Source organism: Staurois parvus, unplaced genomic scaffold (genome assembly GCF_062004578.1).
Source record: "Staurois parvus isolate SC_StPar_1 unplaced genomic scaffold, SC_StPar_1.0 ptg000845l, whole genome shotgun sequence".
In the NCBI taxonomy this organism is placed as follows: Eukaryota; Metazoa; Chordata; class Amphibia; order Anura; family Ranidae; genus Staurois; species Staurois parvus.
In genome coordinates, this window is record NW_028318641.1 from 1,741,045 (window position 1) to 1,759,813 (window position 18,769).

General features: G+C 45.7%; 1 protein-coding gene across 1 annotated transcript in view; it reads right to left on the reverse strand.

Moving 5' to 3' along the window:
* The window catches only part of CERS3 (ceramide synthase 3), a 192,092-nt gene that overhangs the window by 16,310 nt on the left and 157,013 nt on the right, over positions 1–18,769 (reverse strand). The window contains exons 8-9 of the mRNA XM_089655531.1: positions 11,632–11,738; positions 9,572–9,725 (exon numbers count right to left, since the gene is read on the reverse strand). Of these exons, the coding sequence (XP_089511657.1) occupies positions 9,572–9,725; positions 11,632–11,738 (261 nt within the window). The remainder of the gene's footprint in view (positions 1–9,571; positions 9,726–11,631; positions 11,739–18,769) is intronic.

The following is an 18,769-nucleotide window of genomic DNA, read 5'->3' on the forward strand; positions in this document are numbered from 1 at the left end:
CAGTGCATTCCCACAAAGCATTGTGCTCAGTGCAGAACATTCCTTTGTTCCCGTCTGTGCTCTAGTAAGTTTCCTGCAGGCACTGCCTGGCTGGTGTGAGCTTTGCGGCTTACTGCAAAACTCTGCTTGTAAATCCTCACTTGGCACACACACAAAGAGCAACAGGATAAGCCTGTGGATGCCTGAGCATGCAGGGGGGCTTTCTTCCATCGGCGCTGAAAATTGGCCCCAACGGGAGGGTAAGGCAAGCGGCTCACCATACCATTTCAGTGCCTGCAATTAGTGTAAAATGGCTTTTATCATACACACAGCGAAATGTCAAACTTCTGAAAAAGAATGGTGTGAACGTAAATTGATTCCAAATGGATTTGATTCACGGCCTTTCTTCTGACTTGCTCATTTAAAGGGGATTTGTAACTGGATTGTGTTTCCTTTCTCCTCTTCCCTTTCATGTTGACTATAAATTGTACTGACACATAGGGGTTGGTTTATTAAAACCTGAGAGTGCAAAATCTGTTGCAGCTGTGGATGGCAGCCAATCAGCTTCTACCTATTTATTTCAGGTACTTATATAGCGCCATCAATTTACGCAGCACTTTACATACAGTCAGGTCCATAAATATTGGGACATCGACACAATTCTAACATTTTTGGCTCTATACACCACCACAATGGATTTGAAATGAAACGAACAAGATGTGCTTTAACTGCAGACTGTCAGCTTTAATTTAAAGGGTATTTACATCCAAATCAGGTGACCGGTGTAGGAATTACAACAGTTTGCATATGTGCCTCCCACTTGCTAAGGGACCAAAAGTAATGGGACAATTGGCTTCTCAGCTGTTCCATAGCCAGGGGTGTGTTATTCCCTCATTATCCCAATTACAATGAGCAGATAAAAGGTCCAGAGTTCATTTCAAGTGTGCTATTTGCATTTGGAATCTGTTGCTGTCAACTCTCAAGATGAGATCCAAAGAGCTGTCACTATCAGTGAAGCCATCATTAGGCTGAAAAAACAAAACAAACCCATCAGAGAGATAGCAAAAACATTAGGCGTGGCCAAAGCAACTGTTTGGAACATTCTTAAAAAGAAGGAACGCACCGGTGAGCTCAGCAACACCAAAAGACCCGGAAGACCACGGAAAACAACTGTGGTGGATGAGCGAAGAATTCTTTCCCTGGTGAAGAAAACACCCTTCACAACAGTTGGCCAGATCAAGAACACTCTCCAGGAGGTAGGTGTATGTGTGTTAAAGTCACCAATCAAGAGAAGACTTCACCAGAGTGAATACAGAGGGTTCACCACAAGATGGAAACCATTGGTGAGCCTCAAAAACAGGAAGGCCAGATTAGAGTTTGCCAAACGACATGTAAAAAAGCCTTCACAGTTCTGGAACAACATCCTATGGACAGATGAGACCGACATCAACTTGTACCAGAGTGATGGGAAGAGAAGAGTATGGAGAAGGAAAGGAACTGCTCATGATCCGTCCATACCACCTCATCAGTGAAGCATGGTGGTGGTAGTGTCATGGCGTGGGCATGTATGGCTGCCAATGGAACTGCTTCTCTTGTATTTATTGATTATGTGACTGCTGACAGAAGCAGCAGGATGAATTCTGAAGTGTTTTGGGAATATTATCTGCTCATATTCAGCCAAATGCTTCACAACTCATTGGACGCTTCACAGTGCAGATGGACAATGACCCAAAGCAGACTGCAAAAGCAACCAAAGAGTTTTTTAAGGGAAAGAAGTGGAATGTTATGCAATGGCCAAGTCAATCACCTGACCTGAATCCGATTGAGCATGCATTTCACTTGCTGAAGACAAAACTGAAGGGAAAATGCCCCAAGAACAAGCAGGAACTGAAGACAGTTGCAGTAGAGGCCTGGCAGAGCATCACCAGGGATGAAACCCAGCGTCTGGTGATGTCTATGCGATCCAGACTTCAGGCTGTAATTGACTGCAAGGGATTTGCAACCAAGTATTAAAAAGTGAAAGTTTGATTTATGATTATTATTCTGTCCCATTACTTTTGGTCCCTTAACAAGTGAGAGGCACATATGCAAACTGTTGTAATTCCTACACCGTTCACCTGATTTGGATGTAAATACCCTCAAATTAAAGCTGACAGTCTGCAGTTAAAGCACATCTTGTTTGTTTCATTTCAAATCCATTGTGGTGGTGTATAGAGCCAAAAATGTTAGAATTGTGTCGATGTCCCAATATTTATGGACCTGACTGTATATATTGTACATTCACATCCAAGGGCGGACTGACCATTTGGAAACTTGGGCACTGCCCGAGGGCCCGGGGTCAGTAGGGGGCCCCAAGAGATGCCCCTGGTACCTTTTTCATAGGCTTTTTTGAGTTTGGGCAAGGACACAGAGGCCCCGTGATCCCCAATTGCCCGGGGGCCCCATGAGTTGTCAGTCCGCCCCTGTTCACATCAGTCCTTAACCCTCAAGGGGTGTACAATCTAAGGTCCCTAACTTACATTCATACATACACATACTAGGGACAATTTAGACAGGAGCCAATTCACCTACCAGCATGTCTTTGGAGTGTGGGAGGAAACTGGAGTACCTGGAGGAAACAGACGCAGGAACAGGGAGAACATGCAAACTCCAGGCAGGAGGTGCCGTGGCTGGGATTCGAACCAATGACCCTAGTACTGCCAGGTTGAAGTGCTAACCATTTAGCCACTGTGCTGCCCTACCTTCAGCTTGTTCAATTAAGGCCGGCAATACATGGGTCAAAAATCGACCGATTTTTCATCTGAAAATCGGACCTAAAAATTATTATTATACAGGATTTATGTAGTGCCAACAGTTTGCTCAGCGCTTTATAATATAAGGGAGACAGTACAATTACAATACATTTCAGTACAGAAGGAATAGGAGGGCCCGGGTCGTGGGGCTTACAATCTAAAGGAAGGGGGAGGTGATACAAAAGGTGATAGCTGCGGGAGATGATCTGGCGGAGGTGATTCAAGTACAGTTTTTAGGTGGAGGTGGGGTAGGCTTCCCTGAAGAAGTGAGTTTTCAAAGATCGCCTAAAGGCAGACAGGGTGGGGGTTGACCGGACATGCTGTGGTAGGAAGTTCCAGAGGATGGGAGAGGCTCTGGAGAAGTCCTGGAGGCGAGTGTGGGAGGAGGTGACGAGGGAGCTAGAGAGGAGGATATCATGGGAGGAGCGGAGTGGGCCATTTGGGCGGTATCTGCGGATGAGGTTGGTGATGTAGCTACGGGCAGTGTTGTGGATGGATTTGTAAGCTGTGGTTAATAATCGGCCCATTTACGCTCTGTTAGTTGGTCAATGGTACCGGCCGATTTTTCGTGGTTCCTCCCCTTTTCGGTGATCGGGCATGTTGGAAAATTCGTGAAAAAACGGACGATTTTCGACTCAATGATGGTCAAATCGTACGTTCGTTTTTCCGAAAAGAATATGCGCATGAGCCGTGACCTGGAAGGAACAGAAGTTTTGCCTGTTATATGGGGTGAACTTTATGACTTGGTCGCCCGATTTTCGAAATCAATGATGGCACCATCCGATTACCGAGCGAACGACTTTTCCGATTTTCGGACGAAAAATCGTTCGGAATTCGAACCATGTATGGCCTGCATAAGCTTTGGCAATGAAACATGGAAGCCGATTGGTTTTTATGAACAGCTGCACCAGATTTTGCACTCTCCAATTTTAGCAAACCCACACTGAACTCCCATGTGAAATACATACAATACTGTATGGGCTGAAAAAATTTAACGGAAAATGTAATGTTTTTGTAATTCAGCGAATAATGCTAAGCTGGAAAAAAAACTCCAATTGATTTGAGCAGCATGAAATGTGAACCCGAGAGAACTACTGTAGCATGTACTGGCCAGGTACAGTGTCGTCTAACCTGGAACTGAGGTCAAGGCCCATAGTTATAATAATGGGATTTTTCTACTTTACTGTGAAATTCCTTTCTTGGAGTACACCACCAGAAATGGGAGAGTTATTATTTTTTTTATTATTATTATACAGTATTTATAAAGCGCCAATAGTTCGCTCAGCGCTGTACATTACAAAGGGGGACAGAACATGTGACAGAACAATACCAATACAATGCAAAACATGAGGGGATCGAGGGCCCTGCTCCTTGGAGCTTACAATCTAGGAGGGAGGGGATGGTGGCACAGGAGGAGATAGCTGTGGGGGATGGAGTGGAAGGAAGAGTGGAGGAGGTCGGCAAGTTAGCAGGGGGTGGGGTAGACTTCCCTGAAGAGATGGGTTTTCAGGGTGCGCCTAAAGGAGAGTAGAGTAGGTGATAATCTGATGGGTTGGGGCAGGGAGTTCCAGAGGATGGGTGACACCCTGGAGAAGTCCTGGAGGCGGGCATGGGAGGAGGAGACCAGGGAACTAGAGAGAAGGAGGTCTTGTGTGGAGCGGAGTGTGCGTGCTGGGCGGTACTTGGATATTAGGTCAGTGATGTAGTTCGGGGCAGTATGGTGGACGGCTTTGTACGTCAGTGTTAGGATTTTGAATTTGATCCGTTGCGCAATCAGAAGCCAGTGGAGGGATTGGCAGAGGGGGGTGGAAGCCAGTGGAGGGATTGGCAGAGGGGGGTGGAAGCCAGTGGAGGGATTGGCAGAGGGGGGTGGAAGCCAGTGGAGGGATTGGCAGAGGGGGGTGGCGGAGATGGAGCGGTTGGAAAGGTGAATGAGTCTGGCTGCCGTATTCAGGATGGACTGAAGCGGGGATAGCCAGCGGCGAGACAGGCCAGTGAGGAGGGAGTTGCAGTAGTCGAGTCGTGATATGATGAGGGAGTGGATGAGCTGTTTAGTGGTTTCTGGGGTTAGGAACGTGCGTATTTTGGCGATGTTGCGGAGGTGGAGTCTGCACGAGTTTGTTAAAGATTGGACTTGGGGCTGGAGTTAAAAGGGTTCTAAAGGCTCAAGGTTTTTTTTTACCATTATGCATTCTATGCATGAAGGTAAAAAACCTGTGCACAGCAGTGCCCTCAATACTTACCTGAGCCTCGTTGCGATCCAGAGATGTGAATGAAAGCCTCAGCTGTCCCGTGTGTCTGCCTCCTTATTGGCTGAGCCAATGGCTCCCGCTGCTGTCAGTCACAGCCAGTCAGTCAGTCAATGATGAAAGTGAGGGAGCGGGGCTCCGTGTGTGAATGGGCACACAGTGCAGTGGGTGCCCCCATAGCAAGCTGCTTGCTGTAGGGGCACCAGACAGACAGGAGGAGCCAAGAGAGCCTGCGGGGGACCCGAGAAGAGGAGGATCCAGGCTGCTCTGTGCAAAACCACTACACACAGCAGGTAAGTATAGACGTGTTTGTTATTTTAGAAGAAAAGAAAAAGAACCTTTAGAATCGCTTTAACTCCTTGCCTTATGCTCTGCCTCCAAGTGTTTGGACAAATGGAAAAGCTTGACTCAGCCCAGCATAACCCTCCTTATCCACTCCCAGCATTGCTTAAAAATTTCCTGGAAGCAATATCAGAGTGAAACAAGAGGAGAGGGACCTGCGTCCTGTGATGTACTTCAAAAAAAGTATTTTAGAGGAACGTTTTCTTAATCGTACTTCACACTGGAGAGTTAATTCTCAACCCCTTGGCAGTGGCGCCTCCCGGCCCTTTAAGGGTTTTAGAAGCAGGGAGGCGGGGCGGGGTTTTAGGGTCATGTGACCGCTGTGATTCGCTGTCACATGACCCCCTGACGCATGTGACGCTGTCACATGATTGGGAGTACCGGACACGTGTGCTGGGAGTGCGCAGGGCGCGTGCTCTCAGCACATATGTTTTTCTTAGTTGCACGCAAATGTGCGGCTGCTCAGTGTCAAGGCCCAGACGCCAGGAGGTCGCACATTTGTGTGCGGCCAGCACAAAGAGGTTAAACCATTGGGACATCCAAAAGCAATCCAATGGGGGATGAGCTCACAAAGCATCAACAGGTCTGGTGGAGTGAGTCTTCACAGAGAAAAGTGGGAACCTTCCTTTCAGAGTGTATACCCAAGTAATGGATCTGCCGAATATACCTAGCAACTGTAGATCGAGAAGAAGCTTGTCCATTCGAGGAACCCTCAGGTGTCACAAATAGAGGCATCAGATTGACAAATCGAGACAGTGGCTGCAAAATTGACTTACACAACCCAAACTACATTCTGTAAGTAGAGAACAATCGCCATAAGACGCTTAGGAGCCAGACAAAATGAAGACAACACTATTTCCTGGTTTAGAAGAAGTCCCGGGACCACCTTAGGCAGAAGGGAGGTCTGAGGTCTCAAAACAACCTTGGAAGAAGAAGAAATGGTTCCTTGTAGGATAAGGCTGCAAGTTCAGACACTCTCCTAATTCTATTGATTGCCACAAGAAAAGCAACTTTGAGGGGAAAGGAGAGGAGAGAAAGGTCTTGATTAGGCTCAAACGGTGGCTGCTGAAGGCCTGACCACACTAGGTTTAGATACTATGGAGTTGAGAGAGCGCATACGGGGGGTACGATGTGAGCCACCCCTTGTACAAAGGCTCTAAACCAAGGAATGGGAAGCTAGTGGTCTCTGAAGAAGCACTGTAAAGGCCAAAACCTAACCATAAGCAGTACTCAGGCCAAGGACTTATCCAATCCTGGCAGAAGGATAAAAACCTTGGCTATGAAGTACTTCCTAGGACAGTGGTCGGCAAGCCGCGGCTCGCGAGCCACATGCGGCTCTTTACACTCTTTAATGCGGCTCTTCTGTGTGCCGGGCGCCCGCTCCCCTCCCTCCTCTCGGGCGGCCGCCCCAAAAGTCAGGACTCTGCAGCTGGCCCAGCAATGGGCAAACTACAGCCCGGCGGACCTTTTAATCCGGCCCGCGGAGCGTGGCAAACATTGGCTGTCAGGATGTATGCGGGGCAGCGTGACGAACTCCTCTCCTCTCACAGTCCGCCCTGAAGACCGGAACGGCGCGGGAACACAGCGAGAGGAACGCGCGGAGCAAAGGTAAGTGAATTGACACAATATGGGGAATGAATTACTATAGGGGGGATGAATTACTATATGGGGGATTAATTACTATGAGGGATGAATTACTATATGGGGGATGAATTACTATATGGGGGATGAATTACTATATGGGGGATGAATTACTATATGGGGGGTGAATTACAATATGGGGGGTGAATTACTATATGGGGGATGAATTACTATATGGGGGATTAATTACTATGGGGGATGAATTACTATATGGGGGATGAATTACTATATGGGGGATGTATTTTCAGTTTTAAAAACGTGGCTCTCAAAATAAATTTCAATCGTGGTTTTGGCGAGATTTGGCTCAGTTGAAAAAAAAGGTTGCCCACCACTGTCCTGGGATGAAGCTTCCCTTTTTCGCACCAAGCAAAGTATGCTTTCCATGTGTGGTGGTAAACGCTATGGGATGAGGGCTTTCTGGCCTTCAGCAACGTGGGAATCATGAAGTCCAGAAGACCCCTATCCCATGTTTGATGACTCATGTTTGCCACCACCGTGGCATTGTTGGATTGGACTCGGATTGGCAATCCCTTGAGTAAGTGGGTCTGAAGGTAAGCTGAATTGCTCTGAGTTTTAGGACACTGACCATCAAAAACCCAGCACCCTCACACAGAGGAGAACACAGGGCCACTCCAAGGAATGTAATTCCCGCACCTTGGAGCAAAGGGTCCTGGGGAAAGAATGATTCCTATTTGGAATATGTGGATGATTTGCTCCTCCAAGAGAAATCAGAGGATGGCCTCAAGGACAATGTGAAACAGTGCAAATTCTACAGAACTTTGGATGGGTCCTAAAACTCCAAAAGTCAACCCTGGAAATGTTGTAATACCTGGAGTATTAGGGACATGGCCCTGGCACATCATGAGTTTAGCAACTAACTGATGTTATTCTGACAAATGTAGAAGTGGTATAAAAGTGAGCGCTCTTGAAGGGTAAGCTGCTGGACACTCAAGGTAACCAAGTGAAAACCCTAATAAAACTCCATAAAAAATAGTCCCTTAACCTCCTTAGTGGTATTCCCGAGTGTAGCTCGGGGTAAAGTTTCAGTACCAAGAGCGGTAACCCCGAGCTACACTCGGGCTTACCATGCGGCGTTGCTCTGGGAGTCCCTGCAGCACTTACCTTGTCCTTCGCTCCCATGATGTGTCCCCTGCAGCGTCCCCGGCCATCTCCTCCGGCCGATGCCGGCATCCGGCTTCCGTGTTCCGGTCCCTGTGACGTTGGGACGTACGGGCGCCGGAACCGGCGGCAAATTTTAAATTTTTTAAAAATGTCATTTTTTTAAAAATGATTATTACATAGTAAAACATTGCTGTTTCAATGCATTTCACATAAATTTTGTCCCGAGTGCTTTGTCCTGTGCCCTGCCTGCATTTTGACTGTTCTTTCTGCCTGGAAACTTAGAAAAGTCCATGGCGTCCAAAAAGCGTCCCTTTACGTCAAAAGCGGTTTTAGACCGGCTAGAGAACAGCGATAGTAAATCAGAACCACTTGCAGAATTGAGTGATAATGATTCGTGGGGGAAATTCGACAGACACTGAAAACGATTTTGCGACTTTGCTCAGCTACCGCTTTCAGCACAAAAAATCGGAAATAATCAGACCGCCGAGGAGGTTAACGGTTTTGTCATATACTTGAGGTGAGAGCACAATTGGTGAAGGAGCACACCCATGCAAGTTTTTCCACACAAAATATATTTCAGAAGCACAGTTATTTATTCATAGCTCCTGCTGGATCCAACATCCTTAAGGATTCTGGAGAAGGAAGATCCTACACCCAGGAGACCTACATCCATCTATTCCTTAAGAGGACCTCCAGCCTATTGAATCTTCTTCTTACCACCCTGAGGGTTCCCACCATCACTACCCACCTAGAGGGAGGATTCATTCCAGGTGTCCCTGACCAGACCAATCAGGGACAACTTCCCCTATTCTAGACCAGATCCTGAAGGAAGCTTCTGTGGATTTTTTGTTCAATGCACATTTTTACTGTGCATCTGGTGAGTGCACAATCCCCCTATATTACTTGGAACAACACCACGGCTCTATAAGAAAAGCACTTTATAAGACTCTAATGAAAACACGGGAACTATTTTTATATAATAATTTTTTTCTTACCTTAACTTATTGCATGTGATATTATGCGTTTAGACATTTTGATTTTTAGTCTCGTTTTAACTGACATATGCTATTGTGCATTTAGATATTTTGTCTTTTAGTCTTGCTTTGACCCACATCATACCCATAGCGCTGCACTATTTTTTATGGCGTTATTCTGACAAAGCCACAAGGGTTTATGGACTCCTAAATATTAAATGGCGGAGGGGAGTTTGCGGTGAGAAATAATGAATCTAACAAATCACACATCTATTTCACTGAGAAAGCAAAACTCATCGATTAGCTGCTTGTTTTAGGTCATTTTAAGCAACTAACTGGGAAACCAATGAATACTATAGTTTGCCATTTCAATGATCTCAGCAGCAAGGAGTTTTATCTAGCTTGTTGCAGACTTTAACTTATGTACTTCACTGCATCTTATCTCGACTAAAATGGCTGTTGTAAAACTTACATTTCCAGAAAGCATCTTTCGAACCATCCTGAAGATGAGATATGCCCAGTATATATGAAGGAACTGCAGAATAAACATGACCATGTTGAAGAAGTAGTAGAGGAAAAATCTTGGGCAGTAATACAGGGGGTAGACTGTTGTGGCATAAATAATCCTGCAAAATAAGAAGAGTATCATTTATTAATCAGCTGGTAGAGTGTTAGAACACATTGCAATTCCGATACTTAAAAAGAAGCTCTCGCTTTGCCTATTTAGGCACCACCACACCGAATCCCCCCACCCCCCTTCACCATGCTTGCCAGTCATTGCCAGTTGGAACACGGAGTCTGTTTCCATTGTGAGCTCCATGCTGGATGTTACACAGGGTTCATTACCTTCCTCCCCTCCATATCTGCCCATGTTTGGGCACAGCGGTTGGCTGCTCTGGCCTAATGATTGAATTGAATCCTGGGAGTAAGGCCAGGTCACATGTTCCTTTACACCCGGACGTATATGAAGTAAGTGCGGGCTCCAACAGATGCACAGGGATCATCAGCAGATCGATGGGGAGAATGTGGCCTGCTGAAAGAACCTGTCACTTTGCCAAAATTATCTGACCGATTATCTTTAGTGCCAAAATTCCTATAGAAACAAACAGGAGAAAAAAGATCTAGAAAACTAACTCAAAAGTATCTCTGCCAAAAATTGAGAACTTTTTTCAGCTGGTACCATGTGAAGTGTTCCAGACACAAACTATTGTATTTAAAGTGAACTTGTAGCCTTGGAGGACAATGTTCTGCCAACAGGGGGTTCCTGTACTAGTTCAAGTGATACTAAAGGGTTTTTTTTTTTTTTTTTTAAATAACAAACATTTTAATTACGGTGATATTGGCAGCTACACTAGATAACGGGCAACCACAGAAGCTGGTGATTCTGTAGCAAAATGATCTTATATGCCCGTCACTCAGTAACTGGCAACAAAACCGCCCACATGAACACAGGACGACCCACAGGCCAGCCACTCTCAATGGAAACAACTGGACAGGCTAGAAAGCAAAGCTTAGCAATACAGGTTTATGAGAGGATTGGTTGAGCAGCTAAATACCCTCCTAAAGTGGTTGTACACCTCTTACATTAAAAATGAACAAATGACATCCTTCTATAATGTGCACTTGCCTCAATCCAAAGCAACAAGAGTGATTTCTGGCTGCTGTCTCCTTCCATTGCTATGTGCATGATTCACTTCTGGCAGCCCCCCCACACAAAATGGGCGATTGACAGCCTCAGCTGTGCATGTGTGTGTGGTCCTTTCCCTCTACTCAGGTCTCAGATTACACTCAACTTTCAACTCTTTGCTGTGCAGAGTGTAATGTCAGATTCCCACCCCCTACCTCCTGGAGCTCAGAAATGCTGTCTAAATTCTGTACTTTTAACAGCTGTAGAAGACAGGGCTGGCGGCACAGTGGCTTATGGTTAGCACTTCTGTCTTGCAGTAAATGGGTCATGGGTTCAATTCCCAACCATGGCACCTCCTGCATGGAATTTGCATGTTCTCCCTGTGTTCGCGTGGGTTTCCTCCGGGTACTCCGGTTTCCTCCCACACTCCAAAGACATGCTGGTAGGTTAATTGGCTCTTGTCTAAATTGTCCTAGTTTCATCCCTGGCCACACAGGATTTCCGGCATGGAAGGGGTTGGGGAAAGACCTGGCAACCTACCCTGTAAAATAATTGCTAAGAGAATTCATGGAAAAAGTCGCTTACGAGTGACGGTCCATGCAATCGCCAAGGGTCAGATACCACTGAATGGATAGATAGAGAGAAGACAGGGCGACAGATAAACAGATACAACTTATGTAAGAGGAATTGTTTCATCTCTTTGTCACTTCAGTGGGTATCTGCAAGGGTTTACAACCACTTTAAATATATAACCAGCACTAGTCTGCTATGATAATGTAAACAATAGAGTGAATATGATCTCCTATTATCTCCAATAGGGGTGGCTGCCTCCAAAAACATTTTCCCCAAATCTCTCGAACCATTTACATTCATGGCTAAAAAATGTGTGTTTTTGCCCAACTTACCAAAAAGGGAAGATAATGAGTCGGCTGACAGCGAACACCACAGCAAATACACCGAACAGCACATTACACGACTTCTTCCACTCAGCATAACTGCACATTTTTGCAGCCTAGAAAAAAAAACAAAAAAGACACATTTAGTGCCGATACAGCAAGCATTTGTCATATGTCAGTGCTCACAGACGGCATTCAAACAAACGTTCAGCAGGTACAAAAGACACAAAGGGGGTTATTTACTAAAACTGCAGAGTGCAAAATATGGTGCAGTTCTGCATAGAAACCAATCAGCTTCCAGGTTTTATTGCCAAAACTTAATTGAACAAGCTGAAGCTAGAAGCTGATTGGCTGTGTTACTGGCCAGGACACCAGGTGAAAACAAAGGAGGAAAAAAGCCTACAAAAGAAATCTAATGCAGCCACCAAATCTAATGATTGGTAAGCCGCAATATATTACATTTTTGGTTAAGTTTTTGGTCATTTCGCTTTAAAAATTGAGAGATTTTATCAAAACACTGTGCTAACCTCTTATTTCTATTATTTATTTCAGGTACTTAAATAGCGCCATCAATTTACGCCGCGCTTTACATATATATATTCTACATTCACATCAGTCCCTAACCCTCAAGGGGCGTACAATCTAAGGTCCCTAACTCACATTCATACATACAGATACTAGGGACAATTTAGACAGGAGCCAATTCACCTACCAGCATGTCTTTGGAGGGTGGGAGGAAACCGGAGTACCCGGAGGAAACCCACGCAGGCACAGGGAGAACATGCAAACTCCATGCAGGAGGCACCATGGTCGGGAATCGAACCCATGACCCAAGTACTGCAAGGCAGAAGTGCTAACCACTAAGCCACTGTGCCGCTGTTCCTACAGGTGTGCTTTCTGGGTGCCCTGTATTAACTGGATGTATACAGCGCCGTGTTCCAGCAGCAGGATGAAACCGGAGTACCAGAGGAAACCCACACAGGCACAGGGAGAACATGCAAACTCCAGGCAGGTGGTGCCGTGGTTGGGATTCGAACCAACGACCCGAGTACTGGCAGGCGGAAGTGCTAACCATTTATCCACTGTGCTTTTACAGAAACCCTGGTTTCATGATGTGTGGGAAGTGTGGGTAGGCTACCCAAAACAGGTGAGACACTGAAGCACTGACAGAGAGGGGTTTATTTACTAAAGCTGGAGAGTCCAAAATCAGACTCCCTTCTGCATAGAAACCAATCAGCTTCTAACCTCAGCTTGTTCAATTAAGCTTTGGCAATGAAACCTGGAAGCTGATTGGTTTCTATGCAGAAGGGAGTCTGATTTTGGACTCTCCAGCTTTAGTAAATAAACCCCAGAGGGTCATTTACTAAAACTGATTGGTGAAAAATCTGGTGGAGCTCTGCATAGAAACTATTCAGCTTCCAGGTTTTATTAATTGAACAAGCTGAAGCTAAAAGCTGATTGGCTGCAATTCACAGCTGCACCAGATTCTGATTACTCCAGTTTAGGTAAATCTACCCCAAAATAATGCAGCTCTGTAGTAATGAATATATTTTTATTATGTATGTACCTAAATTTGACTTGGAATTAGCCTTTTGCACTTCTACAGCAGAGAAGACAGTAACCCCCGGTTCACATCTATGCGGCCGAGCGGGTTGCGTTTTGCACGGGCACAAGAGCCCATTCATTTGAATGGACTCCCTTGCCTGTGACACGCAGGGAAGAAGTCCCTGCACTTATTTGGAAAATGCAGCCCACACAGAAACCTCGGTTCCCAGTACGGTTGCATTTTCCAGTGCGGGCGGCGTGCCATTAGAACTAATGGCACCCCCCCGCGGGTCCGTAATTCGCTGTGTCGGTGGTGCGGCTGCACGGATTTTCGTGCGGATCCGCAGCGGCACCACCAGCACAGATGTGTACCGGGGGTGAGAGCAGAAGCAGCGAAAGGAACCAAGTTGTATGCAGTGCTCATCGTCTAACAAGGTGAGAAATGTGGATGTGAGCAGCTGGATCTTTTGCTATTTAACCTTCAGTCACATCAAACCCGATTTTGAAATTGTGCGAATTACAGTGAAGTCGCACGATTTCAAAAGTTGGTGACCTGCCGATTCCAGTTGCGATTTGCAAGACATCTGAGGTCTATGCAAATCGCAACAAAAGTAGTGCATGTGCTACTATAGAAATCAGTGCGGCTCCAACCGCTCAAGTCAGAACCGCACCGATATGACTGCTCTAATACCGGAAATAGGGTGAGACTTGGCATACAATTTGCAAGTCGCAGGGCATGCAAATCGCATACCAAGTCGCACCCAATGTGACTGGGGTGTTAAGGTCCAAAATAGTTGGGTCATCAAGCCACCTGGCTCTGGTTAGGCAGTTCTCATAAGCCAAGGAAACCCCAAAACAGCTCAAATGCTAACATCTATATTATCAGCTATCAGTAGACGTCCTCCCAGACCCCCGACACCCCACCCCGTGCACTGCGCCACAGGCGCACTCTCACAGCAGCCAATCACAGCTGATCACGTTTAAACAGTTTGCCGATTATCGGCATTCTATTTCTCCCACACTGTGGGAGCGGGAGGAAAGGAGAACCTGTTAACCAGCAAGCCTATCAGGACATCGTTTTCACTGATAATCAGGGCACTACAGCCTATCAGTGCCCATCAATGCAGCCTATCATTGCCTATCAGTGCAGCCTCATCAGTGAACATCAGTGAAGAAGAAAAAATACTTATTTGCAACCTTTTAGAACAGAAAGAAAAGCTTTTTTTTCCCCAAAACTTCCGGGATTTTTTGGTTTTGTTTAACAAAAAAAAACAAAAAACAGTGGTGATTAAATACCAGCAAAAGAAAGCTCTAAAGGTCTAAAAAAAAATAATAAAAATTTCATATGGGTACAGTGTTGCATGACCGTGCAATTGTTATTCAAAATGCGACAGCGCTGAATGCAGAAACTGGCCAGGTTAAGAAACGAGGTAAAAGTGCCCTGTAGGCAAGTGGGTACCACAAGAACAAAAGGTACAAATATATATACTCAAAAAAGCAATGTGAATTATAACATTATATAAAACTCAGGAACCAGAAGAAAGTTCATCAAAGAACTCCTCAGGTTCAAGTGGATAATACCAGCTAACGCGTTTCGGGGGACATGCCCCCTTCTTCAGAGCAAAACTGGTATCAGTCAGTACAATGCTGAGACATTGTATGTCTCTTCTGCAATAAAGAATCTGTTTTGAAATTGAGGCTTTAGTTTCACGTAAAGCGGAGTTTCACCTGAAAAAAATAAAATAAGTCAACAGTTACAAAAACTGTAGCTGCTGACTTTTAAAATACAGACACTTACCTGTCCCTCGGTCCAGCGGTGTCCTCACCACAGCTGGCTTCACCGACCGTCTTCTCTCCCAGGCGCCGGCATCTTCAGTGTGGGCACCCGGCTGTGACAGCTTGCGGCTTCACAGCCGGGTGCCCACTGCGCATGCGCGAGAAACGCTGCGCTTTGTGAATGGCCCCGTAGTCTTCTGGGACCTGTCAGGTGTCCCAGAAGACTACGGGGAGGGAGGGAGGGATCGCCTAGGCCAGGAGTAGGCAACCTGCGGTTCTCCAGCTGTTGCAGGACTACAAGTTCCATCATGCCTCTGCAAGTCATAGCTGTAACGGTCAGTTTTGTAATGTTGCAATGCCTCATGGGAAATGTAGTTCCACAACAGCTAGAGAGCTGCAGGTTGCCTACCCCTGGTCTAGGCGATCGCAGCAGAGGTGGGTACCTGTCAAATTCGGGAACCCCCCCCCCCGCCCAAAGGTTCCAATCCTTAATGGGGAGCAGGGGACCAGTCCTTAAAGCGGAACTTCCCCCTTATGGATGGAGTTCCACTTTAAGTTCGCTTAGAACTCACTTTAGCAAATGGATGTAGTGTTGGAGATTCCTAACTTATCTGTACCGTCTGAGGCAGTATCGGCAGAAACGTAGGCTGGCCATACATTATACAATTATCTGGAGATTTTTGGTTTAGATTTACCAAAAACCATATAATAGGAGGACAAACCTAACAACACTTTCAATTGTATCAAATTAGACAGGCCCTTGCACTACATGATTGAAGGTAAATCTAAAGGAAATTGGGCAGAAATTGGACAGAAAATTGTATAGTGTATGGCCAGCCTTAGGCTGGCCATACATTATACAATCATCTGGAGACTTTTGGTTAAGATTTACCAAAAACCATATAATAGGAGGACACACCTAAACAACACTTTCAGTTGTATCCAGTTAGGCGGGCCCTTGCACTACACAGTTGAAGGTAAATCTAAAGGAAATTGGGCAGAAAATTGGAAGATAATTGTATAATGTATGGCCAGCCTTACTGTCATTAGCCGGGCACTCACATTTTTCCATTCCTACTCAGTGTTTGAATGCTGGCATTATACAAGAGAATTTTACAGAAACTTGTAACATCAATATTGTACATTCGTCTCACTGATGTGCCCGGCTCCTCGTAACACAAGGCTGTATATTACATAGGCGCTGAGTGCGTCTGTATATAACCTGTGCTTTATTTACGATAAAATATGTTGTACTTGGAAACCATGTCTTGCTTTGTCTCTGACAATCAGGCACTGTTATGCCTGAATCACTTGTTTTTACACTTCCCACTGTTTTTTTTCCCAGAGGAGGAATCTGGCAGCTGCTGGTATTTACATTCAGCTATTGATTGCATCGATCTTTGCTCTTTATGTCTGACGTGGAGTAGGGTGATAGCTGGGTTATGTCTCGGTCATCTCTCCCTTTATGACAGCATTATCTGTCTGCAGGAGTTTATCTCCACAACTTCTATTAACAAGATTTCTTTGTAGACACTCACAGTGCTCCTCCAGATCATAAAAGCCTTTAGTGACACTTATTGCAGCCCAGGTCATGAAGGACAGGGGCATCTCTTCATCAGCGATTCCCAGCATGTTAAAAGCTGGGCTGCTTCCTACAAAAACACCCCTTTTGAGAGTCTGCATTAGCACGAAACGCGTCAAGGAGGAGCCTTACGCTGTGAAGTCACGCCAGCGGACAGGCGCACCCCTTTTGATAATCTACATCCGCACGAAACGCGTTGAGGAGGAGCCTTACGCTGTGACGTCACGCCACCGGACAGGCGCACCCCTTTTGATAATGTGCATTCGCACGAAACGCGTCAAGGAGGAGCCTTACGCTGTGACATCACGCCACCGGACAGGCACAGCCCTTTTGATAATGTGCGTACGAAACGCATCTACCCCACCCTCAGCTAATTACTGAACTCCTCCACTCTTCCTATCACCCCATCCCCCACAGCTATTTCCTCCTGTTCCACTATCCCCTCCCTCCTAGATTGTAAGCGCCAAGGAGCAGGGCCCTCGAGCCCCTCGTGTATTGAATCGTATTGTTACTGTACTGTCTCGTGTAATGTCTCCCTTTATAATGTACAGCGCTGAGCACACTGTTGGCACTATATAAATCCTGTATAATAATAATAAAAAGGAGGAGCCGTAAGCCGTGACGTCACGCCGCCAGAGCCTCACAAAGTTCCGTCAGCCATCTAGAAGAGTGGCTGGTCAGTTTCACTACTTTTAAACTTTTTTTTTTTACGCTATTTCCACGTGGATGATGTAATATTTTATATCTAAATAAATCTGATCAAATTACTACACTATGAGCACCTTCTTTTTTGGCTCTGAATTGAGCTAAACGATTTCCAGGACTCCAGGCGAAGAACAGTTGCAGAGCAGTCTCAGATTCAGAGGAGGGAGTTTCTTCCTATGCTGTCTGTCTGGTCCACCTAAAGGGGGCTTCCTGCAGATCTTGTGGTCATTATATGATTCAACACATTGCGCTTTTACTATGCGCATCTGGTGAGTGCGCATTTTTATCAAATTCCCTGCACAGATTAAAATCACATGGATTAAAGTCACATGGAATTCTTTGATACCACCTGTGCAACAGGATCTGTATGTGGCACAATTTTCTGACCGGTGTTTGTCAGACTCTCACCATCATATGAACACTTTCTTTGTCGGTTTTTTCACTTTCACAGCCGCACTTATATATTTATTTGCGCTCATTGTAGTGATTCACTCCCATGTTATCACTTGTGTTTAATAGTTTCATATTTTGTATTAGTGCACTTTTATATATTAATTCCTTTAGCGCTGCACCAATTTTTGTGTATGTTTTATATAAGGTTTTGGGTTCCTTTCTAGTGCATATGCTGCTGACCTCATCAGAACCTTGAGCGCTCGCTGATCTTTCAACATGTAGCTGAGATTGGACAGCACTATCAAGGGCCAAGTTTGTACCTTTTATCTCGCTGACCTCATTCTTCTTGACCTTTGCACAGGGGGTCCTTTATTTGGTTCCTCCGGTCTGTTCCCCTGTGATTCCAAGGGATCTGTATCTGGTTCTCTTTGAGCTTCAGAAACTGGCATCAGAAACCATTAGAGACATTCCTAATCCTCTTCCTAATCTCACAGGGTGGTATTCCCTGTAGGCATTACCTCTGCGACCCAAGTGTCTGAAATGGCTTCATGCCGCAAAGAACCCTTTCTAGTTTTGAAGCCCAGCACGTTTTGTTTGCTCTTTTCTCTGTCCCTCTGTCTGGTTCCAGTTCAGTTGAGTTTTGTCATCCTGAATGGACCAGAAGAGTGCTCTGACTTCTCATTTCACCATCTCTAGGTGGATCACACAGCCATCATTGGAGCTTTTTGTCGCAAGGATCAGGTTCTACCCTCTCTGTTGAGATGCGCTCTACTAGACCTGTGAGACTTTCTTAAGCTTTTCAGCATCAAGCGACTGTTTTGCAAGGCTGCCATCTGGTCTTCTGCTCCCACATTCTCTAAGTTCTACCAGGAGGACATTTTGGCTTCATCTGATGCCAGCTTTGGGTGTAGGAAGCTGCCAGTAGTCCCCAGTTTTCTGTTTTCATGGGCTTGTTGGTGTTTGCTCTGTATCCCCCGCCCCTTCCTCTCCTTTTCGATTGCCCTTGACATCTTAAAGGTTTAAGGCTGGCCATAAATGGAACAAATTTCTTACCTGCAACCATGGAACGGTGTTGACATGGGAATCCCTCCCACGGAGCCATTGTGTTCTCCCACCTCCTCCCTGAACACATTGATTATTGCTAGC